The sequence below is a fragment of the Abrus precatorius genome, unplaced genomic scaffold (assembly GCF_003935025.1).
Source record: "Abrus precatorius isolate BTA unplaced genomic scaffold, Abrus_2018 Scaffold9, whole genome shotgun sequence".
Lineage (NCBI taxonomy): Eukaryota > Viridiplantae > Streptophyta > Magnoliopsida > Fabales > Fabaceae > Abrus > Abrus precatorius.
Window position 1 is genome coordinate 7,322,643 of NW_020874439.1, and position 27,158 is coordinate 7,349,800.

The 27,158-nt window shown below is 31.5% G+C and overlaps 1 protein-coding gene across 1 annotated transcript; it reads left to right on the forward strand.

The window, feature by feature from the left end:
- The first annotated feature begins 7,286 nt into the window (after positions 1 to 7,286).
- Positions 7,287 to 14,002, forward strand: LOC113850710 (putative disease resistance protein RGA3). The gene is made up of 3 exons (XM_027481269.1): positions 7,287 to 7,406; positions 11,032 to 11,325; positions 11,446 to 14,002. Exons 1-3 carry the CDS (start codon positions 7,360 to 7,362, stop codon positions 14,000 to 14,002), a joined length of 2,898 nt encoding a protein of 965 aa, XP_027337070.1. The 5' UTR covers positions 7,287 to 7,359.
- Positions 14,003 to 27,158: the final 13,156 nt, after the last annotated feature.

Below are 27,158 nucleotides of genomic sequence, written 5' to 3' on the forward strand. Positions count from 1 at the left end.
ATCATTAAAAGCATGAATTCTTTATTAATCTACCCTATCTATTAAATGAGAAATTTTATTCTTATATGGAAGTATTTTTCAGGAGAACCTTAGAAATATTTTTAGGGGTGATTGTTATGGTGCCCCGAGATTTGAAGGGGCATTGCAATATTCATCTTAAATGAAATAATAAAATTTATTTAATTAAATAAAAGTTATCATATGGTAATTTTGAAATTTGATTACCTAGAAGTAGTGAACTTTATGAAGAAATCAAGATTAGTCTCTCTTGAATTGTGTTTAATTTTGCAAGATATACTAGGATAAAAATACATTAGAAAGTAGTTGCACATCATTTTAAAGAGTGGTTTAAATATTCTAACAAGAACTGCAATCTAAAATGAATATAGTTAGAGAGTAGTTATATGAATTGTGATAAATTTAGATTTTGATTAGTTTTTAGTTAGTCTTATAGAATATTTTTAACAATAAAATATAGTTTAGAAGATGAAAATATCACAAAAATTTATAATTGTTCAAGTAATTCAAATTTTAGTTTAGTAATTCAATTTGTTTGGATTGAATAGAATTTTTATGTAACTCTTGTTGATTGAATTAATTTTGCAAGATATTATAGGAAAAGCATGTGAATTGGAAGCTTTAAGAGGTCAAATGGATCTAGTGTAATCATTTTAAAAGTCTCGAGTGTAACATCCTCTTTTCATTTTTCAGTAATTTATGTTTTGTTTAATATTAAACAATATTTGAGTGCATTTAGAAAAGAGTATAGAGGATTTTTGGAAGGAGTTTGGTGCAGGATATCTCGCTCAGGCGAGGTAAATCTTAACCAAGCGAGATTGAGCATGCAAGAATACAAAGTCGCAGGGCTATCTCGCTCAAGCAAGATAAGACAAATGCAACCCAACTGTCACATCGCTCAAGCGAGAGTAATCTCACTCAGGCGAGTTGAGATCTTACGCAGGCGAGATGGGTCACTCAGGCGAGGATCTATAGGAGAAATGTCATACTTTCTGGATGCCATCTCGCTCAGGCCAGATGGACCTCGTTCAAGCGAGCTTTTCAAAAAATAGTGGGCAAGACCACTGTCTGCATATGTTGCTCAGGGCAACAGATCTGTTGCTCAAGCGAGATATCGTCACTCAAGTGAGAGCGTGCATGGCTGAAGAGTATTTAAGAGATTTTCAGCATGAAAATTTCAATTCATTCTAAACTTATGTACTCCTCTCAATTTTCTCTGAACTCTCTCTTCCTCTTACCTAAATAAAAGCTTTGATTTCTCTTCAAAGCCGAGCTTGGACGTTGAACCTAAATGACTTCAAGTAAGGTTCTTCAGATTAAACTTAATTTTCTCCGATCATTTTTTCTATTTTTGTTTCCTATGGATATCTCTTGGTATTAAGGAGAAGTTCCATAGTTAATTCTTTGGTCCTTTTCAACATCTTTCCATAAACTTATCTTCCAGGTAAGGAGGGCTCTATTTTATCATTATATTACAGTATTTATTTTGTACTTATAGAGCACTGTTACATGAACCTCTTATGAGAATATGTAGTTGAGACATTTATTGTGTGAATAATGAATAAAAAGATGTTTGTTTGATTGTTTGGATTGATTGGCTGTTTAGACTAAATGATTGGTTTACGCATCATATGATGAGTAGTTGATGTGAAATGTTATTGAACTAGCTAAGTGGTTATTATGAGATTTTATGAAATATATCTAAGTAAAATAAAATGCTGAAAATGATATTGATCTGAAAGGATTTAACAGTTGTAATTATATCAATAAGTGTATGAGTGGAATGGATTAGAATGAAATTAGTTTGGAAGTGCTTTACTAAGCACGATCTTATGAATGAGAAAGAGAATAACTCTGAAAATGATTTAAGAGTCGGATATGGATTGGATCTAGTGTGAATAGTTACAGAGATACATTAGGGGTATAGAGTCCGGAGACAATAAAAATCTGGGGGAAACGTAGGGTGGTGAGCGATATTCGCGTATTTGTACACACTCTTTCTGAGAACGAATGCGTCACATGGCCTACACTCATTTTCTGACTAGACTTCTGACTATGTGTTTGTCAAGGGGGCCTAATTATTGTACATGTTATATCTGTGTGCATGGGCTAACCAGTGACTATTTACCTAGTTGAGTAAGACCTTAAGAAATGTTAGAAGCATTAATATCTGTTATCACAGTATACTGGGAGTGCGTATTGAATTAAGAGAATGAATAATAAATTGTTGAATGGTATGTAATATGAATTTGTGAGATTGAATGTATTGTATTTATGTTATAAATTATGATTCTATGATAAACGTTTGAAAAATGGTAGAATAAACGCTCATCCTTACTAATATTTTCTGGAAACAAGGATGATGGAACCTAAGAAAAAAGTTAAATTAATAGATAGATCAATACATAATATGTTAAATTATGTATTTAATGAATATCAAAGACTGTTATTTTAAATTTGTTGTTCTTGTGGAAAATGAACCTAGGACTTTTGTTATGTTAGAGATGAATTTCTTTTGCAGTATTCCTTTTGATTTTTCTAGGACTAGAATACATCAGACTTTATATATATATATGTATAGAGGTACTATTAGAACTCTGGCAGCCCTCACCTATCTATTCACCTATCATGACTACAAATACCTCAAAAGACTGTCCAGATGGATCTTTGAGCGCGTCACTGGCACAGAGATTACAACTAATTCAAGAGATTGCTACCTGGGATCAGACGAGGATATGGATTCAGAAGATTTAGCTGAGATAGAGAGTTGGGATGCTGGTGATGAATAGGACCGATTTTTAGTATTTGGTTATAGGGAAGACTGCTCTGGGACTTTAACTTGCCTATATCTTGTAATTATTTTGGTTATGTAAATATTGTTTTAAGTCTCACATATTTTGTCAAACAGTTGTAATTTTTATGTTGATATGTAATGTATATTCAGGTTTCCTATGAAGAATATTAAATTTTAGTTGTGATATTTATTTACTCTTTACAGTATTTATTATTGTTGTTATATTAGCACTGCAAAATTTAAAATTTTCATCTACATTCGAAAACTTAAAAGAAAATTTTAGTAATTTGCTATAATAAGTTCATTATATTCAGAAATTGATGTTTTATTTCAAATGATTAAGAATAAAATATACATTGTACGAATTTTTGATTTTAAGATGTTACATAAAGAATAATTGAGGAATGGGCGTAGCCACTTTCTATGTAAAAAGTAAGCATTCTAAAGACTTAGGGAGTGAAGTATGTTGAGCTTAAGCACTTTCACCATTAAAAGTAGTCACTTCAAAGACTTGGAAAGGGAATTCCTTATGCACGTAGACACTTTTAGGACCAAAAGTGGCCACTTCAGAAGGTGTGAATCTGCGTGTAGCTACTTTTTAGGCAAAAAGTAGTCACTCTAGAATGCTGTCATGAGAAAGACCTAACGTGTAGTAACTTTTTGTGCAAAAAGTAGTTACGCCAAAAGTGCATAAAAGTTATAAATAGCCAGAAACTCAGATTTTTTTGGATCTTTTATCATTTTGTCTTTTTACACTTTTAGAAAGCTAGTGAGGATTATTGTGGACAAATTTCAAAACTTGATCCTTGAGGAATTAAGCTTGAGATTTGAATTTATGAAGATTTTCTACACCTTCTCTTATACTTTGTCTTTCTCTTTTTTCTTTAGCATCATGTTCTAATTTTCTTTAGTTAGGGATTAATGGATCCGATTTGGATATTATAAATTGATTGTAGATCTGGATTTTAAGATCTTAATTGTATTAAACATTTAATTCTTTCTTGATGTAATTCTTAAGTTAGCTATTCAATTGAATTGAACATAGAAAATTTACATCAATGGAAGTTGAGTAAATTTTTCATATATGAATTAAATATCAAGGTTATTGATATTTTAGGAATAAGCATTTATGATCTTGTGATTTCTTAATTTCTAATACTTAATGCAATATTTGATTAATTATACCTAAGAAATTAGGATAGTTAATTGAATATTAGAATCATTGAGTCAAAGAATTAAACTTTGATTAACCTAGTGAAATTGATTATCAATCAACTAAGGAACTTAGAAATTCAGATCACATTTAGTTTTGCAATTTACATATTGATGAAATCAACCTTAACTTCATTGGATTAATCATATCATTTCTCACACCTTCACTTCATTTGCTATTTCATTCTATTTTCTGCACTTTATTGCTTAGATTCTCTAATGTTCAAAACTTCTCAAATTTTGATTAGCTCAAATAGTTTTAGATCTTGTGAATTCATAATTGAATGAATCAATCCCTGCAATTGATACTCATAACTTAAAATTATAAATTTTATTACTTACTATAACTACGTAATACACCTGTTAGATAGGACTCTAAGAACATGACTAATTACTCCCCAAGTGTCACTTAGAAAGTAGTTTTTATAACTGTCCTCCAATGTATGAACCGCACATTTAAAATTTAAAACTTCTCCCCTTGTGAGTTTTTTTTTTTTTTTACAAATTAAAATTAATTTATTGTTATGTTTAAACTTGAACTTGAATGTATAAGATTCAAAATTTCTTATTTGAGTTTTTTTTATCACAAACAAAAATTAATTCTGTCTTGTTGAAACTCGAGTTTATATTTTATATTAACCAAATAGTTCACATCTAAATGAATGAAACACTAATAAGTAGAAGGAAAAAAATTAAACTAATAGGAGATTTTATTGTTAATAGAGATAGAAAAAGAAAGGAGGATTGAATAAAGAGAGACAGTGAAAAAGATACCTACATACAATTGTGAAATGGACTAACTTTGTTAGTGTAGAGAAGATAAAGAAAATTAAAAAAAAAAAAGTTTCATGGAACTGATGTGAGTTGAGCAATACTTAATCTTTAAGTTAGTTTATAAACTAAAAGTTGTTAGAGTTTTCAAAAATTTTAATGTGTAAGAGTGTTGACATATAACCGCTCTCTAAAAGTGACTTTAGAGATCAATTAAAACGCAACTACTTTCTAAAGTGTCTTTAAAGAGTAATTATATTCTAATCACTCTATAAAGTTACCTCTAAAAAATAGTTATATTATTACGCTTTCTAAGTGACCATTTCAAAAAATAGAGAATGACATATTGATATTCATCATCTCATTCAAAGTTTCTATATGTACTTATATGTTATGTTGTTTGAGAGATTAACTCAATAGTTGACAAACTGACTCATGTTAATTTCTATCATGTATTTATATGTCATGTTAGTTCTAGACAATTTATATATTTTGTAGTTTGCATTTTTTTTTCTCTCTTTACCAAAAAAAAAAAAATAGTTATTTCACTTATCTTAATCAAGGCAAAAGTTGAGACATTTAATCAAAATAGGAATATAAAATCAGTCTTCTAAGACATTTGTATTTTTTTTCTCCTAATCGAATAATTAAGTTAATTATTTAAATCATTATTTTTCAAATAATATCCATACTATTTTATTTATTGTTAAGATAAATGAATATAAGACTTGATTGTAATATTCTATTAAAGGCTTGTTTGATGATTATGATATGAGGATGAGAAATAATATTTTATATTTTTAAGTTGTCTTTTCGTATAATTATAGTTCAAATTCTTATCCTAAGAGATTGACGGGTTAAGAAACATCATGATAGAATATATATTTTAATAAAAAATGTTTAAAATTTATTTTTTACAATTTACTCATTTATAAAATATTATTTTCAATTTTATAATTTATTTTTGTTTTAATAAATTTTATTATCAAAAATAAATTTAAATTGTAAATGGGTTGAAGAAAATAATTACAATTTAATATCAAAATTTTAATATTACATATACTCAAAAGTATTTTTAATTTTTAATGCATTTCTTTATTAAAAAGTCAAAAAATTAAATAAAAAATATTTTAAAAATAATATTAATTTTGATCAAAGGGTAATTTTATCATTTAAATATATTTTACATATTGTTTTCTTCTTATTATTATTTTTATTTAAAATATTAAATAGGATGAGATAATTTAATATGTTTTATTATGTTAATATACATCAAACATATTATAAAATAAATGTTTTTTTTTTCGTTATTGTATTTTATCTTTATTCGATTTTCGTATTATATTAGTTCCTATGATATTGATCATACAATTATTACAACTTAGAATAACAAGTCATGTTAGTTCATGTAAGAACACATAGTTAAAAATGTTTGTACCCTCAAATTAATATTACCCACTATTATAATGAAGGTTGGTACCGAAAACTAAACTTTTGGTAGCAATTTTATTTCCAGTTTTAATAGTTGATAAAAGTGGTTTTTTAACACACATAACATGCAACAATTGTGGTTATACAAGGGCCTTCTAGTTCAACGGTGTTGCAAATGTATATACCATCAAAGCAGAGCAAAGTCCCTTTCCCATGGCAAAGCTATGAAAATATAACTTAATGTGAACACTTCTGAAGAAGAGTGGATTAGTAGAAGACTAAATAAAAGCATAGGAACTCAAGACCCTTAATTAATTTCAATAAATCAGAGAAATCCCAAAAAGGTAAAACAGAAAATATGTTTATATTAGGTGCCTTTGTTAACCATTACATCCCCAAAACATGACCTTTATTGATTTTCAGAAAAAAGAAAATACTAAGAAAGATAAATATAAGTAAAATTAATTACCATTATTCTTTATCTTTCCAAAAGTACACAACACACTGTCTGATCTAGTTCTCAATATTAAACAACACACAATCATATACCAATAAAAACAATCAAGCATAAAAACTTAATATGTTACAACTTGTAAACTCTCGTTGAGTGTGCATATAAAACTGTGAAAGTTCAAAAACTTGAAATTGTTAACTTTGAATCCAGTGAGTTATTGTCATGTACGAGAATTATTGAGTTGCTGACATATACATGCTTCTTGTTGCTCCCTTTGCGAATCGCATTCCTTGATAGATAACAAATCACTTTCTAATTTTCTAATTTTCCACAATTTAACTCGACGACTACATAGCAAACAATCGGATTAATTTATTATTATATCTAACTGCAGAAACAATCTCACTCATTGCTACACTAATTAATGGTTACCTCGTGTTAGAGGCTACCCTTTATTATATATTCATAGTATTAGATTGAAGATAAGATCAAAGCATTGAACCAATAAGACTTAGAAACGATGGTTTGACTGACATAGCTAATTACAAATGGGTCCCTTTGCTGGGCAGATATATGAGCAATAATGTGTTATCTGCATCCATTGTCAATCTCAAACATAATACAGTGCAAATCTATTTTCCTTCTCATCATATTATAGTATTTCTCAATCATTTTAAGGATGGTGGAACAAATCCCATTTGCTGTTGCCTCCAATCTCATACACAGGTTGGTTGGTTTTTGCAGCCTTTCTTCGATTTAAGCAATATGATTTTTTTTCAATCTTGCATAATATGCTTAGCTTACAGTTTTGGTATTTTTGCCATATTTTCTTAGTTCATCTGTTTGATATAGATTTTCACATCTTTTAGTTTTTTGCCATATTTTCTTAGTTCTTGTTTCATTTTTCTTCTTTCTTTAACCTAAGGTTTTATTTTTTCTTTTCCTGCACATAATAAAGTTTGTTTGATGGTTTTGTTTTTCAGTGTTTACATAATAAAGATCTGAGACAAAACAAACGGTTTAAAAAATAACTTTTATTAAAAAAAATTTAATCTTATTAAATTACGAAAATATGGTTCAATTTATTTTATATCTTCTTTTCATTTTATTATCTCAAATTTTTTGTTTGAATATCAAAACAAAGAAATTGATTTTTTTAATTTAAATTTCACGGTGTTTTCTATACCATAATTGTTTTTAATCAAAGGTATTTTTTTCTTAATAATTCTTTATCTTCTGAAAATGCCGAAATAAATTAACAAATAAATAATATTTTAGATTATATAAATCTAAGATTATAATTATGATACAAAAATAAGGTTTAAATTATTTTATACCTTCTATTTTCTTTACTAAAAGAACCACTTTCTTTTTATAAATATCAAATCATATTATATAATGTATTAAAAAAATAGAAAAAGTAAATACTTAAATACCTATAAATAACAGTAAATCACAAATATATTATCGAAAATTTTAGAATCAATCCTTTTGTCTCCGATAAAATCAAAACGAATTTAAATTATGTAATATCGAATAATTCTAATAATAATGTTGTATTTTATTTTTCAATATAACAATCATTTTATTTATCGTCTTGAAGAATTATTTTTTATTTGCTTTTCAACAATCGTAACTCTAATGTTTTAATAAATTAATCAAAATAAAAACTGTGTTGAATCAAATTAAAATATTCATTTTTAAATGAATATTGAATATGTATTTTTTGTCCCAAATAGATTATGATATCAAAAGTAAATAATTGGATATATAATTTGACTAAGTTAAAGTATATTTTTTACGTAATTAGTCAAGTATTTGACAAATTTTAATACAATCAAATATAGTGTATCTTGCATAATCAGTTAAATATTAGACGTCAATTTTTCATTACAGCAAATAAGACTTTGTTAATTTCAGTGTTTAAAATTGAGTTTAATTATTTATAAATAGAATAGTTTTATAGAAAAGATATATTAATTGTAATAAAGTAATAAAAGTATAATAAAAACTTTCTTAATAAAATTTTATTATTATTAACTTCTTATGCTCAAAGAGCTGGGATAAACACAATCCTAAATTAAATTAATTAAACATTCTGTATAGTTAATTGTCTTAACTGTAATGCTATCAGTATAACATTATGCTATTGAGTCGAATAAGAAATAATGTATATCTAACTGTTGTTCAAGAATTTAGATGTCATCGTTGCAGCATCATCAATACTATCATTATTTAGCAATTCGAAATGTTTGTGTAATGAGAGTTTGAGATGGTCATCATTGTTATAGCAACAATCAATACATGTACTCATTTACAGCTAGATCTTTACAAATCATTGATTTTTTAAAGCAAGCTTTAATATTCATAGAAAAATGGTTAACTTCAACTCTTAAAGTTGAAATAAATAATTAAAATAATATTTTTATAGAAATATATTATATTATATATATATATATATATAATAATGCTATACTTTATTAACAAAATTCCTTTTATATGTATAAACTCAATTTTAAAAATTAAAGTTAAAAAAACTGATATTAATGTTATCATATTATATGTTAGAAATTAAAGTAATCAAACATTAATAGACTCCATCAAACGCACGATACCTGCGGAGTAAGTCACTCATAATTAAGGCATGATTCTGTGCCAACGAATATTATGGGGATAAATAGATAGATTTTGTCTAATAATATTATTATTTTATACTTTGAAATTAAGATATTGATATAAATAAAATAATTAAGAAACAAAATGATTCATATTATGATAATTCAACATTAATAAAATTACGGTTATATGTAAATATATAATCCATCGTAATTGATATGACCCTTAATAACCGTAATTTTATTAATGTTGAATTATCATAATATGAATTATTTTGTTTACATGATAATATGTAAATATTATATACTAACAATTTAGTAATTAAACATTATAATGTAAAATAAGGTTTCTTAGCAAACCAAATGGTAATTAGTCTTATGTTAAGTGTTACTTCTTAGACTTGTTTTTTTTTTTTTTTTTTTTCCGAAAGAAATCATATTTAGATTTTAAAATTTTAATGGATAAATTCTAACTTTAATCCTTAAAATATGTAATTTAACTATAGTTAATCCTTAAAATTTTAAATTTGATAATTTAATTTTTATAATTAATAATCGTCAATTACATTAGTTTATATCATTCTAAGAAATGTTAAAATTAAGTAAGAAAATGATGATTTATTTCGTTAAATAACATGGTAGTTCATTCTTGACATAAAACAAAGTTGTTTTAGAATCTTTAAAAAATAGTTTATTTTTATTTTTGACTTTTAATATTTTTGAGCAATAAAACTTGTTTTTATCTTTTGTTTTGCCTTCTTCTAAGTTACCTTTCTCCGGCCACCACTTCAATAGATTGTTAGGTGTAGAAATGATGAAACTAAGATTTCTAACATATTTGAGGAAAAAGTTACAACAATCTCTCCTTTGTTAACCTCAAAAGAAGTTTTGAACCGTAAAGGAATTATTGTAAGAAGTTATAAGAGTTTCATAAGTGGCATCTCTAGGGATAGTAAGGGAATCATGAAGTCCTAAGGTGACAACTCTACCATGTATAAGACCTCTTCATTGAATTGAGTAAGAAAACTCAAGATGAAAGAGTTTTACAATGTGAAGACCATTATAACAACGGTCAAAAGAAGGAATAAGACATCATGGAAGAAGGTAAAGTAGAAGACAACGAGGGATTTTATTGATCAAAAATATTAAAAGTCAAGATAAAAATAAGCTATTTTTGAAATATTCTAAAATGAGTCATTTTATATTTAGAATAGATTGACACGTGTCACTTAACGTGATTCTATTACTTAATTTTAATGTTTCTCAATTATAGGTACTAACATGAATGATAATTATTAATAAATAAATCATTATATAGAAAAATAAAATTTTTCTTCATATAAATTTGAACATTAAATATTTTAAGTCATATTTTTTAATATAAAATAAATTTTAATTGAAGAGACAACGAAACAGATGAAAAAACATAAAAAAAAAAAAAGGAAAGAGACTACCGTGCTTAAAAAAAAAAAGAAAGACAATGACATTAATATAGGTATGTAAAAGTTAGCACTCAAAAACTCCATATATTTATAGTTTTTATTTACCAAATTTAGTAAATTACTTTATATGCAGTTTTAATTTTATCAGATGTAAATAAGTAATTTATCAACGTTAATAAAAAAATGTTGTGTATAAATTAATGCTATGTTTTTTAAGAACAAAACATAATTAAGCCTGATTTCAATGATGGCTGAGTGAGTTTCATTTGGTGTTGCTTCAAATATCATTCACAGGTTGGCTTCCTCAGATTTTATTGAATTTGGAAAGAAGTATGATGTGACGGAAGAGTTGGAAGAGCTCAAGAACACACTTGAATCCATCAATGATGTGCTCCTTGATGCTGACGATAAACAAGAACAAGCTCGTGTGCGAGTTTGGATTAGAAGGTTCAAAGAAGTTCTTCATGTTGCAGATGACTTCTTAGATGACATTGCTATCGAATTTCTGAGACACAAATTGGACGAGGAACGAGGAACAGAAGTGACAAAGGTATTTTATCCCTTCTCATCTTCAAATCGAATTGATTTTCCCATTCAAATGGCTGAAGAAATTAAAAAAACACGAGAAAGTTTTGATGCTGTAGTAGAAGACATGTATAAATTGAATTTATGCCCAAGATCGATGGTGGTTAAGCAAACTGATAATGGCTGGAGGGAAACATGTTCTTTTGTGTTAGACTCAGATATCATTGGAAGAGATGATAGCAAAAAAGAGATCATTAGTCTGTTGAGACAACCTCGTGAAAACCAAAAAGTTCCTGTGATTGCCATTGTTGGCCTTGGTGGCTTGGGGAAGACAACTCTTGCACAATTGGTGTATAATGACTTGGAAGTGCAGAATTTTTTTGAAATGCAAATGTGGGTGTGTGTCTCCGATAACTTTGATGTGAAAACTATTCTGAAGAAAATGTTAGAATCAATTGCTGACGGCCAAAGACAAGACCAATCATTAGAGAAGTTGCAAAAAGAGCTTCATAAAAATTTAAGTGGTAAGAAATATTTGTTGGTCCTGGATGATATTTGGAATGAGAGACATGACAAATGGGCTCAATTGAGAAAGTACTTGATGTGTGGCGCTCAAGATAGCAAGATTTTAGTAACAACTAGAAGTGAAAATGTAGCAAAGACAATGAATTGTAGCACTTCCTATACTTTGAAAGGTTTGACTGACGAGGAATCTTGGAGTTTGTTGAAGAACATTGCATTTGAGGATGATTCCAAAGGAGTGAATCAAAATCTAGAATCAATGGGGAAAGAAATAGCCAAAAAATGTAAAGGGGTTCCACTAGCAGTTAAAACGCTAGGAGGCCTGTTACGAGGACAAAACGAAGAGAGTGAATGGCGAGATGTTTTACGTGGTGACTTTTGGGAACTATGTGAAGAACAAGAAGATATCATGCCAATTCTAAAACTCAGCTACCAAAACCTTTCCCCAAAGATGAGACAATGTTTTGCTTATTGCTCTTTATATCCCAAGGATTCAATAATTTTAAAGAATGAGTTGATTCAGTTATGGATAGCACAGGGTTACCTTGAATGTTCAACTGAAAAACAACACATGGAGGATGTCGGTGACCAATTTGTAAAGATTCTTTTAATGAATTCATTTTTTCAAGATGCAGTCAGCGGTGAACATGGTGAGATCATTACATTCAAAATGCATGATTTAATGCATGATCTTGCAATGCTTGTTGCTGGCAATGATTGCTGTTACTTGGATAGTAAGGCGAAAAAAGTTGAAGGTAGTCCCATGCACGTATCTTTGGAATCTAAGGCCATTCATTTATTGGATTCATTGAATGCAAGCAGGCTACGAAGTTTGATTGTGTGGTCTGACAATGAAGAGGAATATTTGTCTGTTATTGAAAATTTCAAATACTTACGCGTCTTGAGGATGTCATCTTCTTCCTTCTACAATTCAATTGGAAAATTGAAGCATTTAAGATATCTTGATATTATTGACAATGACTTCTTGAATGGGATGGCAGTTGGGTTGGGAAAATTGCGGTCATTGCAATTCTTACAGATCTTTGTTGTGGGAGATAGCCAAGAAACAAAATATGGCACATTAAATGAATTGAAAGACTTAAACTACCTAAGGGGAGAATTACACATTAAGAATCTCAATCACGTGGGAGAGGTGACTCTGGAATCACAGGATGTAAATTTAAAAGAAAAAAAATTCCTTCAATCCTTGACTCTAAGTTGGTGGCGTGAAGACATCCGTAACAGTGACAGCTTACAATTATTGAAAAACCTTGAGCCCCATCACAATCTTAAGCGATTGAATGTCATCCATTATCCAGGCGTGCTTTTCCCGAACTGGCTTTCTCTTCTCACAAACGTTGTTGACATCTATCTCTTTGGGCTTTGTAATTGTCGCTGCCTCCCACCGTTGGAACGTCTCCCCTCCCTTAAGTCACTCATGATAAACTGTCTTTTTGAATTGGAATACATATATCTTCATGAAGATGGTCTTGCGGTAACCTTCCCCTCTCTTGAGAGCCTCACATTAAAACATTGTCCAAAGCTTGAGGGATGGGAGAAGCGGGGAGATGATGTACATGATTCTAAAAATTCACACCATCTCTCCTCCTCTCTTTCATTTCCTTGTCTTTCTCGACTACAAGTCATCGACGGTCCAAAGTTGACTTGCATGCCTACCTTTCCAAACGTTCAGGTTTTAGGATTGTCTAAATGCAGTGCGGAGCCATTAAAAGCAACACTAAACAAAGCGGCGTCAACGTGCTCAGCTGACTCATCTTCCTCAGCCGCTTCTCCTCTTTACATGCTCAAACAATTGATGATTTTTGATCCTATGAATTTACCAAAGGGTTTGACGCTAAATCTGACTTCTCTCGAGTCTCTTGAAATTGGATGCTGTGAAAGCGAAACACTCGAGGAATTTGAGACCGGGTTTAAGGACGACACCAACTGCCTTCCTTCTCTGCGAAAAATCGAGATATATTCGTGTGGAAACCTAAAGGCTTTGCCAGATTGGATTTGCAACTTCTCGTCGCTTCAGCATATCAGAATTTTAGATTGCCCAGTATTGGCATCGCTGCCCGAAGGAATGAGTCGTCTTACCAACTTAAAGATCTTTGAGGTCATCCAGTGTATCCTCTTAATAAAAGAATGCAGAACAGAGACAAGTGCTGTTAGTCGCCAAATCGCACACATCCCACAAATTATCCTGAGTGATTAGTCAACGTAAAGGTGCTGATGCCATTTTCTATCAACTGGTTTCTATTGTTTAATTTTAAAAAACAAATCAATTATTTACAACGTCGTGTAAACATCGTGTAACTCAATAATTATTGCGCCTATTTGCTTTAGTACTGATAAATTACTTTGAACTAGTTTTGGTTTAATGTCCATTTGTTTTAAAGTTAAATAGAGATTATTCTAATAAAATTAATTTTCTACTCTTAAATAATATCGGAGTCTGTGTTCAAATATATATTAACCATATATTTAATGCTAGGAAGTTTAGTTTTTTATTCTTGCATCATATGCTTAGCTTACCGTTTAGGTACTTTTTTCCTATTTTCTTAGTTCGTCTGTTTGTTTTAGAATTTGACGTCTTTTTATTTTTTTATTTTTAATTTTCATATTGAATAATATTTCTTTTATTTATGCTCAATAATTTTTATAAAATAGTTTTTTTTTTCATTTTTAATATAAGCTTTTATTTTTTTCCTGCACGTAATAAAGTTTGTTTGATGGTGCAAGAATGTGTGTATCAGACTTGGGTTTCTGCTAAGGTGAAAAGGGATCAAAGAGTGAGAAAATAGAGCAAAGAACGGAGAATTAGGAAAAGGAGCGTTGGACATCATTCCATCTCATCTCTTTTCTCTCTTTCTTGTATTATAATATGGTAAAACTCTTTTAAAATTGAATGTAATCTTTTACTCTAAAATATTTTGATTATCTATATATAGTTATTCATTTCTTTAGAGATTGGTGGTTTCATTTGTTTTCCATGCTTGATTCTATGTTAAATAATATTGTTTTGATTCAGAATCCAAGGTTTAGTTAGAAAGAAAATCTTAGAACTAGATTGAATGAAACTCACTCGGTATATTGCAATATTAGAACTAGGTTTCAATATATTGGTTGCTTATTAACTTTTATTTTTAATGATGGAGGGCTTAGTGGATATTTGAGTAATCATTATTCATTGAATACTCTTAGGAATCCTATATTTGTGAGGAATTGATATAAGAAAATATGAAAAGAGTGCATCTGCTTCTATAAAACAATATCTAAATATTTATACATCAAAATATGAAAGAGGAAGAATGATGAAATCCAATCTCAATTTGAATTATGATATTTCTACATATTAGCCAATTTAAATCCTTGAATTTCTGAATATTTCACTCATGAACAACTTGGCAAACATTAATGCATCTTTTTGCATAAAGTTTTAATTAGGATAATAGAAATATATCTTCCAATTCTTGTGGATACATTTACTAAAAGGAAAGTTTGGTACACTTGCCAAAATCCTAACAAGTTTTCTAACACCGTTGTCAGGAATTGCGTTAGATATTTATTTTCATTTTATCCTTATTAAAATTCAAATTCTTTGTTTTTGTATAGTTAAAGTTTATAAATTATTTACTCTTGTGCTAATTTCTTTGCTTAGACTTTATTTTATACGTGAGGAAAAACTCCAACTGAGCAGTTGATATTTGATCCTGAGATTGAAAGAACAACTAGTAGGAACAGGAGTGAGACTAGAAGAAAAAATTAAGCAGAAAAGCAAAGAAAGCAGCATGAGGGTCCATCTCACTCTCACTCTCAACTTGTAACAGACCCTCCTACCTTAAAACCAATGGTTGATCAAGGTCCGAATCCACTCCAGAGAACTTTGGGAGATTATGCCATTAAAAAAAAAATCAAGACATTTCTCCACCATTGTAGCCCTAACTAAAAGAACTATGGAGATGAGCTAGCCTTCCTAAATTTAATTAGTATACACCAATTTGTTGGGCTAGATCATGAAGACCCTCATACTCATTTGTCCACATTTTCTCTAGTTGCCCGCTTGGATACTATAAAAACTCTTATTGCTCTTGCTACATAAAAAGGATGGAACATTTAAAAAATCGATGTAAAATCAACCTTTCTCAATGGCACTCTTCAAGAAGAGATTTAGGTAGAGCAACCACAAGGAATCATTAGCAAAATTAACAAAGGCAAAGTTCTAAGACTAAAAAAGGCTTTTATCTAGATTGAAGCAAGCTCCACAGGCATTGTACAATAAAATTGATCAATACTTTATGGATTAAGGATTTAGGAGGATCAAAAGTGAGGTTACTTTATACAACAAGTTCCAAGGTCAGTATGACATACTCATAGTCTCCTTTTATACAGATGATCTTATCTGCATAGGGAACAATGTGAAGATGATAATTATGTTCAAAGAAGATATGATGAAGACCTTCAAAATGATCGACCTTAATTGGCTTGATAAACTACTTCCCTGGTATAGAGGTAAACCAAAAAAAAGAAGGAATATTTATCTCACAAAAGAAATACGTTAATATTTATCTCACAAAAGAAATACGTTGAAGCACTACTCAAGAAATTCAAGATGAATGGTTGTAAGACTATTTGCACTCTACTAGTGACACATGAGAAATTGAAGAAAAATGGTGGATTATGCAACAAAAGTTTGATGGAAAGCTATATCTCACAGACACACGATCTGTTACCTATATATATATATATATATATATACATATTACCCCTTTTAATTTGGGTTGTAATTGCTTAAGTTGTATGAATTTTTATAAATGTTAGTATATAAAATGTGTGAGATGTGCAATTACCAGATGAAAGTTGTGTGTTTGCAGAGCAATTTGGTTGCTTTACTTGTTACATTAGTAATGAGATTTATAAGTAATTATTAATTATTCTATGTGTGTACGTTAGGGAACATAGCAGAACCTCTTATGGTAAAACTCTCATTTGTATTGCCTTAATTCTGGGAAAAATAGGAGTTTTAGTGCAAAGTTTCCCACTCAAGCGAGGCTAAGTTGTGCTGAACTTGGCATTCTAGAGCGATCTTGATCAAGCGAGATAGGATAATACTACCTTAACTATCCTCTAACCCAAGCGAGAAGAGATCTCGCTCACGAAAGAAGTGACCTTACCAAGGCGAGAAGGAGTCTTGCACAGGCGATGTCGTCGGAAAAATGAGGAACTCTCTGGACCCATTCTCACCGAGGTGAGAATACCTCTCGCTCAGGCAAGAATGTCTCTCGCTTAGGCGAGAACGTTTTTCGCTCATACGAGAATATCAGAAAATTGAGTAAAATAATTATCAAGTTTTCTCGTCCAGGTGAGAGTAGGGCTTGCTCACGTGAAAACGCGTAATTTTGGAGGAATATATACAAAATCCCAGCTCTAAAACGTTTATTTTCTCACTAAAAAACTTTTCATTCTCATTTTCTTTCTATTCTCTCACCTTCTTTTCTCAGAGAAAACTTATTGAATCCTGAACCTTTTTCAAATCCAAGCATGAAAGTTTACTTCATTCAGATCCAAGTAGGTTTTTGGAGCTTAGGTCTCTAACTTTACTCTTTACCCTTTGTTTTCTCTTTCTCAAGAGTTTTCTACCTTGTCATTCTAAGGAGATCTGAGTCCTTCAAATGATATTTTGTATCTATACATTATATCTCTCTCTTGAAACTTACGAGGAGTGTAATCTAAGAAACCTATTTGCAGGTAGGGGGAGCTTATCCTAAGTTACTATTATTACTCACTCGGATAATATAAACACTTTATATAAACCTTGATTTAGCTGAGAATGGATTAATATATGAATAAATCTTAGGATAGAACACAAAGTATGTATAGCCTATGGGATTTTCTAGTATTTTGTCAATGGTATCAAATTGTTTATGTCTGAGACAAATGTCTGAAATGCCATGATATAATATGTTAAAATTTTTTAATATATATATATATTAAAAAAGTATTACAGGGATATTATCACTCAGAGCTTCTCTCTCTAGAATTTCTATCTATGTGACTAAATAAAAGGGTGCCTCACAACATGGTCGAGAACTCTTTTTAAAGAAAAATTAAGATACTGTTTGTATAGTTCCGGTATGTAACTGGAACTGTTTCTACAGAATAGGTCATAATTCTTGTATGTCTATTCCAAAACAATCATCTTCATTTTGACAGAAGTCGTCATCTTTGTTAGAGTCTTGTTTTGTTGAAGTTTCGGCTTCTTCTTGATTCAAAAGAAGAAGTACCTCTTTTAAATTTTTCTTCATTTTGTCTTTGGAATCACATCCTGATAGGAAGGCTGCAATTTTAGCTTTCTGATTCAGAAATTGAAAAGTTGCTGGATCAGCAAGCTTCAAGAGTTTGAGACTGTTTCCAAAAAACTCATTAACTCCTTGCGGTCCTGCATGATCAGCATTAAATTGATTCCACCATTTCACAAAAACATGTCTGTGAATCATGGGAAGAATGTCATCTTCTTCAGTCTTGCTATACCTATACTGCCATGAGAATTCCCAGGCCATAGCGAAGGCAGAGAAATATTTGAGATCTGCACTGATCCTGTTTGGAGCATATCTATTTTTGAATGTTTCAAATCCTTCTTTTACAGGAGAAGGGAGAATTGCCTCTAAAGGTCCAAAGAAGTCCCACCATTGAAGGAACCAGTTTGGGAAATTGTAATTCTAATTTTTCTTGAAGTAAATCAACCAAGAGTGTCGGTTGAGTTTATTTTGGAACTAGAAAGTCCTAGTCCAGGCATCAATGTAATTCCAGTAATTGTATCCTACTGGATCAAAAGGTTGAGAAAATTTTCTAAATGAATTTGGATCTTTTCCAAAATTCTTTGGTGACAGAATTTTTAATATTTGTATTGTGGAATGAGTGATGATTGAGGGATCTTTTTGGTCCTTATAATGTTTAATAGAGACAGAATCTGAATCTATTAGAATGAACTCATAAAATTGTCTGGTTTTATTTAAGGCATAAGGTCTGAAATGAAAACCAGGAGGGGAAGCTTTGGTAATGGCTTTGTATGGGTTTTTGTCCCAAAATTCGGGTTCCATTTGGATGACAGAAGAAAATTTTCCTTTTGCTATGTAATGGTTTGTATTGGGGTTTTCTGTTTATCCTTCTGAAGGCTAATAGCTTTCTCTGGCTTATCAGGAAGGCTTATTATTTTTTGTGATTGACTGAAAGACTGGATAATGGTATTTAGGTTTGCTAAATCAATTTCCATGTCTTCATCAGAGGCAATGTCTGCCCAAGATTTTTTTGGTAGGCTGTTTAGGCTACCCTGCTGTATGGCTAAAAGTGTATTAACAGGGAAAGCATAGTCTGCTTTGGTTTGTTTAACACCTTTTGTTTGGGATTGGAAAGAATCAGCCTTGTTGGATGAGTCTTTTTTGGGAATCACAGATTGCTGAGTGGATGACTCTACAATCTGGATGGCTTTCTGGGTGGATGACCCAGTCGGAGTGGATGACTCCGAAGAATTAGAGCAAGAGTCTGTTGTGACAAACTTTGATTTTGTTTTGTTAAGAGTCAGAGCGAGCCTAACTCTTCCACCTCTTGATGATCCTCCCCTGGAGGGGCCTATTGCCTTTCTAGGCATTCTACTTTTCCTGTAAGTATTCACGGGGTGAGATAATCAGGTAGAGAATTTGAAGTGCCTTTGAGATATTCAATGTCAAAATTAAAAACACTTAAAATTGCTTGCCATCTTGCAAAGATTTGTTTTGAGGCAAGATTTTTAACATCTTTTTGTAAGATTTCTTTGGCAGACTTGCAGCCTACTCTAATAAGAAATTTTTGATTTAATAAATTAGATTAGAATTTTGAGACACATAAAACAATTGCTAAAACTTCTTTTTTAATAGTTGAGTAATTCTGTTGTGCAGAATTCCAATGTTTTGAAGTATATGCAATGATATGCTCATGCGACTTAATTCTTTGCTTGAGAATACCCCCATAGCCTATGTCATAGGCATCTGTTTCAACAATTTTGAAAGCTTGGGGAATAAGAAGATAAAGACAATTTATCTTTCTGACTCTGTTTTTGATTTCTTTAACGACATTGGTGTGAACATCAGTCCAAGAAGGAGGATTCTTCTTAAGCCTATCATGTAAAGGCTTAATAATATTGTTGAGGTGAGAAATGAAATCACCTACATAATTGAGACATCCTAAAAACCTTTGGAGCTAGGTTTTGTCTAAGATTCTATCAGGAAATTTATCAGCAAATTCAATGGATCTACTGATTGGTATGATGGTTCCCTGGTGAATATTATGACCGAGGAAACTAATAGTGGTTTGAAAGAGATTAATTTTAGACTTGGAAACAGCAAGTCCATTGTGCTTGATGACATTGATAAAAACATTTATGTGTTTGAAATGTTGATCAATGGAATGGAAAAAGATTAAAATATCATCAATGTAAACAATGACAAATTTTGAATAAGGATTGAAAATGTCATTCATAATTTTTTGAAATTCTGAAGGGGCATTTTTTAAACCGAAGGGCATAACATTCCATTCGTAATGCCCGAAAGGGACAGTGAAGGCAGTTTTATACCTATCACTTTCGCAGATTTGGATTTGCCAGAATCCTGATTTCATATCAAATTTTGAAAAGATCTTAGTAGAATTTAATCTGTTAAGAAGATCTTTCTTGTTGGGTATAGGACGTCTAATCCATTGGAGAGCTTGATTGAGGGGTTTGTAGTTAATAACTAACCTGGGAGTCTCTATCTCAATTTCTGCTGGTTTATTAACATAGAAAGCAGAGCATGACCAAGGGCTCTTACTTTTCCTGATAAGATTCTTGTCTAAGAGATCTTTGATCTCTTTCTGACAATATTGGAGGAGTTCTTCATTCATTTGAATTGGCCTAGCCTTGGTGGGTATTTGGCTGTCTTTGAAACCTGACTCATAAGGAAGACTAACGATGTCTTTCTTCCTATTCCAGAATGCGCTAGACAGGTCAGAACAGATAGAAGATTGTATATTTCCTAAAAGGGATTGGATTTTCTTCTGAAGTGAAGGACTTTGTAATTGTTTTTCAATGTTGGCAAAAGAAACTTCTTCTTTCAGAAAATTAATTTGATTAATTTTATTTTGGATGGAATTGATATTTTTAATTATAGGTTTGCTGGAAAATCTGAAAGTTATTTGTTTTCCTAAATGAAAAGTGGAAATTCCATCTTTCAAAATTTGCAATAGGAAGAGGGCTTTAATAAAAGGTGTTCCCAAAATAACTTCATTTTTCAGATTTTTCACAAGAAGAAAATTTGTTTCAATCTTCAGCCCTTGATTTTCTATTATGGCTTTGGAAAGCTTATAATTAATTTTAAGCTTCGAACCACTAGCAGTGCTGAGTTTTTCAGAAGTTTTCTCAAAATATTTTGTAGGTATTAAACCTTCTAAAATACAATTTGAATCAGCACCTATATCAAAAAGGGCTAAAGTATCAAGAACAAAATCATCAATAATAATTCTGATGTTAATGTAAAATTTTTGTATTTTGACCTTGTTGATCAAACACATAAAGGTTTCTTCTAGATTACCAGAATCGACCTTTACAGGATTATTATCTTCAAGAAGTTCTTCTTTCTTAATATCAGATTCATCATCTAATTGGGAAAGAATAACTTGATGAATTTGTTGTTGCTCTTTAATATCTCTAATCTTTTTCTTGAGATTATTAATCTCAATCTGGAGATTCTGGATAGTGGTTGGTTTAAAATTAGAATTCTTTTCTAACCTTTTGAAGATATTTGTAATATCAAATTTATTCGTAGTAAAATACTCTTTGGGTTTAGGTTTAGATTCTAAAACCTCTTTTAAATTTATTTAAAAATTCTTTTATTTCTTAAAGATCAGAAATTGAGCTTATTGCTTCAATATGAAGATCTTGTTCTTTTGTCAAAACATTGATTTCTAGAGTATCATCACTATCAGAAGAAGAAATTTGATCATCGTTTTGGATTTGGTTGACATCTTCGCCAGATTCTTTGGCAGAGTCTTCCTTGGAAGATTCAATAAGGAGATTGTTGATCTGGTCTTCTATAGAAGGCTCAAGGTTGAGACTGTTAATTTTCTTTTTTAACCTACAGTACTTACTGATATGGCCTAGTTTACCACAGTTGTAACATGTTACGCCTGTTCTGGGTTTTTTGGGAAATATTGGTGGGGATAACACTTTCCCCTTGTTTCTTGGAAGGAGGTTTCCTATTGTACTTCCTTTTGTAAGGTTTCTTGTAAGTTTCTACAGCCACTTTCTTATGGGCCTGTTTCTTTTTCTTGGTGGAGCAAGATGGAAGACCAAATTGCTCGCAGAAAGATCCTAAATCTTTCTTATTCAAGGCTCTCTCTTTGGCAAGCTGTTTTTGAAGTTTATCCTTTTGACAAACCTTAATGGCATTATGGATGATAATGGCAGTAAGTTGACCATAGTCATACTTATCATAATTGATCTCTCCACTAGGGGAATTGGCTTGAAGTTTACTTCTAATAAGATCTCCGAAAGACTTTGGAAGCCCATCCAGATATTTTTCTTTCCAATAGGCTTGGTTACAATCTTCTCTGGTTAAGACCCTAGACATGAAGGTATCCTTATACCACTTAAAATGTTCTAAGGATTTACACCTTAGGTTGGAAAGGAGCTCTCCAGACCTTTCTCTCCATAAAGAAGGGTCTCCAAGAAAGTGTTGAGAGATGGTGTATAACAAAGTATATACAGCATCAGGGAGGTGTTCACTATCGTTGACAATGGTTTTACTTTTGTCGTCAATTTTTACTGCAGAGAGGATGTTTTCTCTATCAGTTTCAGTGAGATAATTATCCCACCAACCTTTGAGTTGGCCAGTAAAACCTGCAACTAGAATATAAACAATTATGTCTTCAGGCATATTTTGATTGATAAAATATCCCATAGCGACAGACATCTTCTAGAGTTTGTCAATGATATTATATTCAGATAATCCATCAATATTCCAAATATAAATATCATTAGAATTAAAACTTTGGATAAAATCTTGTTTATCCTCAAGAATGAGATCAGGAGCAATGGCTCTATTGTAATAGAGTTTGGAAGAGTTCTTCCAGTTATTTACTGGGTTGATAGCGAGAATGGAATCTGTTTCAGAATATTGTTCTGAATCAGCCTTAGAAATGGCATTAACAGTTTTGGCAAGAGATCTAGTCCTAGGTTTGGCGCTAGACTCTTCAAAGGCTTGTGGAGTATCAGGAACAGTAGTGAGCAAACTAGTAATTTTACTGAGTAGCTCATTCTGATTGTCATCTATGGCTTTGGCCTTTTCTTTCTGTCTAAGTTCAAAGATTTTTTGTTTAGCTTTGGCACTAATCTTAAAAGGTTTGAACAGAGGTTTTTCTAGTTGAGATTGAGAAAAAGAGGAAGCAATATCTTCTACCTTATGCTTAACAGGATTAACAGAGATTTTTTCTCCTAAAACCTGAAGGTATTTGTTGGTGTAATTGGCTTGTTCTATGAAGCCTTGGATATCGTTGAGAGTGATAGACTCATCAGGATTTTTGGTTTTGAAAGGAGTAACAGTAACATGATTACCGCTTTTGTCTTTCAGGTTGGGTAACTGATATTGAGTAGTTGGTGGTAGTTTACTTTGAACAATTTGTCCATCTTTAATCTATCAGGTTATGACATTAGCAGAGGAAGTGCTGATTACATCCTCTTGCCAGGGATAATCAATATTGTTATGAATGGTATAAACGTGATACCAATCAAAGAATGGGATGTTTTGCTTGACTTTTTTGAGAAATTGATAAAATTCCTCTTGGATATTGGTCCTATTTTTTCCCCTATAATTCTGGAAGAACCACTCTCTTTGAGGTTTCCATTCCTCAGAGTAGAAATCTTTCCTAAGGGTTTCCTTATCAATAATGAATTTATGAGATAACATCATAAGACGAATTTAGGGAAGAGGAAGTTGGAGATTGGATACTCTTGGTTTTCTTCTTCTTTTTCAGAAGTCTGGTAGACATTTCTAAGAATCCTAGAAGAAGTATCTAAACCCTGTAGGTTTATAGAGGGATCATGATTAACAGATCTGGAAACCTCAAACCTTGAAGCTTGGGATCTGTAGGAGAATGATCTTCTAGCAGAGACAAAACTAGACCGACCGCTGTAAGCATTTACTCTAGAAGAGAAGGAGTTTCTCCTATCAAAGGTTATTTCAACTTTCCCAGAATTATCCTGAGAAATATTATCAATTTGAGGAGCAGGTCTAGGGACACAACGCGAAGCCTTATCTAAGACAAAAAATCTTTGAACTTAGATAGAAAGAAAAGGCCAAAGCCATAGATGACAATCAGAATGAGCTACTCAGTAAAATTACTAGTTTGCTCACTACTGTTCCTGATACTCCACAAGCCTCATATATATATATATATATATATATATATATATATATATATATATATGGTTGTTCTACATTATGCTGATTTTCTCATCCTAGAGCCAAGATACATTTTTTAGGTGATTAGGCATGTACTGATAGGAAAACGCTGAGTTGTATAGTGTCTAGGTCCAGATGCCTGAATGACACTCCCAAACTAAAAAATTTTAAGTTTCTTCAACATTATTTGAGTTGTGAAACCAGATGGAACTAAGTTATTGTATTAGATGGACTGGAAATGAGTGAAATTGATGTACTGCTTTGCTGAGAACTGTGGATGTGCTAAGCTTTTTAAATAATTAATTATATTTATATTATACACTTTATAACTATGGTTATTTGTTGTGTAAGTTCACCTTTACATTCTAACTGTGTTGGCATGTGTGATGCAATGATCATACGGTGGTATGTGAACAGGTGTGATAGGTGGCATGTCTTCTTCTTATGCTGTAGGGTCTAGCTGAGTAGTGATCCGAGTTGAACAATTTTTTTGAGATTTGTAGCTTTAATTTTTTGTTAGCCTAGGTCTTAGCAGTGAGTCTATTTTACCTCTTCATCAGAATCAGACTCTCTAAATGAGGAAAAACACTTATCTTTTATGTTTAGATATTGCTTTGGTCCAGCAATACAAAAAAAAAAAAAAACTAGAACATACATTTGAGTAACATAAATATTTATATTAAAATTTTCAACCTTTTATTTTGCATTGAAAAAAATTTTTGATAACAAAGAATTATAAATTGAAAGATAATGTAAAGCTTTCTCTCACAACTGACTAAATGCATGACCGTGTATGGGTTGAGCACGGGCTTGCTTTCAAATCACAGCTCAAAAGTGTGTGTAGGAACAATCAACTCAGTTCTTGCAATCTTTCAATATGCTTATTCTTTATTCTAAAAATAAAATAACAATAGCAAAATTAAAATAAACAAAAAGAAATAAAATTTAAATAAAATAAAAGACACAGGTTGTCTCCTAGGAGTGCTTGTTTAACGTCACGAGCCTTACGTTCCTGTTAAATCATAGTGGGAAGAAGTCATGAGTCTTAGAGGTGGCTTCCTTGATATGTAATTATCTCCCTAGCAGCTTTGCCTCCTCAACACCTATTATATCAGAAAATTTTAGCATAAGATGGGGATTAGAATAAAAAGAAGAAAATTTAAGCTCTAAATTAGGAGGCTTATTAATGAATAGTTTAAGCTTTTGTCTTTTCTTCTTCTTATATTACTTCCTCCTTGGCCTTTTTCTTGTAGTTCCATGCTTCATATAAATTAGAGGAGGAGAAGCAACATCCACAATGCTCACAAAGTGATAGGACTCTTGGCTAGAAGGGTACTTGAAAGAATTGAAAACTTGAAATACAACTTCCTCATCATCTAGCCTCAGTGTGAGCTTTCCTTCTTGTACGTCTATGATGGCCCTTGTAGTGGCCAAGAACGGTCTCCCTAGTATGACGGGAACATCATCATCTTCTACATGTTAAGTACCACAAAGTCAACGGGAAATATAAACTCCCCAACTTTTACAAGTACATTCTCCATTATGCCTTTGGGTATGTGATCGATCTATCTGCCAGCTGAAGTAACATGGAGGTCGGCTTAGGTTTATACATTCCAAGCTTCCTGAAAATAGAATAAGGCATAAGATTAATACTTGCTCATAAATCACATAAAGCATTATCAATATGAGTTTTTCTAATCATGCAAGGAATAGTAAAACTCCCTAGGTCCTTAAGCTTAGGTGGAAGCCTGTTAAGGACTATAGTTGAGCACTCCTGGGTAAGCCTCACAGTTTCATGTGCTCTCAACTTTCTCTTATTGGTCAAAATCTCTTTTAAAAGTTTAGCATATTTGGGCATTTTGGAGATAGCATCAGTGACAGGCATATTGTTATGCACTTTGCCCAAAGAACTTGTGAAATTCTTCATCATAAGAAAGGTGACTTTGCAGCCGCTGTGGGAAAGGTATTTTAAGCTTATAGGGCCTTGTTTGAACAAGGGTCTCTTCCTTCTTTTCTTTTCCAGGCTCTTCACTTGAAGCATGGTCTTGCTTATAGTGATGCATGGCCACGCTTTGATCATTGTCATGGGCGTGCTTGTATAAGCATGGTCGTGTTTCTATTATAGCAGGGGCGTGCTCATCAGTTAGCACAGGTGTAACCGTAGAATCAGCTTGGACGTGCATGTGCCTCTATTTTTTGATTCCTATAATTTCTTTCTACTTCTAAGGGTGATGGCATTGCATTGCTCCCTTGGATTAGGTTCAGGCTGAGATGGTAGTGTTCCCATCACTCTTTGACTCAGAACGCTTGTAATTTGCTCTAATTGTGCACTCATCTTTGAAGAATTGGCCTGTATTTTAGCTTTGACTTCTGTGAACTTCTTATTAGTTCTATCAACATATTGGTCCAACTTGGATTCAAGATCAGTCATCCTCTTATCAGAGTAATGCGCATATTGCATCATTTGTTCTTGAAAGTTGGACTGAGATCTAGGGGCTTCTTTCCCTTGAATTTTGGCTTCCAAAGCCATTCCCCCAAGTGTTAGGAGGATTACTCTACGAACCAAACTATGATTGCCCATGAAATTTGCCTTTTCTTGCTTAAATTTTGGGCTTATAGGAGTTCTTATAGGTTAGGCTTAAGCCTTCATTAAAGATTCTAGTTGCTTTGCAAGGGCTGTCATTTGCTTCATTAGTTGGCTGTTGCTCTCTGCTTGGTAGATCAGGGTGGTCTCTTTCCTCTTGATATCGTAAGAGTCAGCAGTGTGCCACTGAAAGCTGGAAGATGTCATCTCATCTATTAGCTTGTATGCATCATCTGGATCTTTTCTTATGATGGACCCTCCTACTGTGACATCAATTGTAGCCTTAGTGGTGATTGATAGGCCAATGTATCCATATCGGG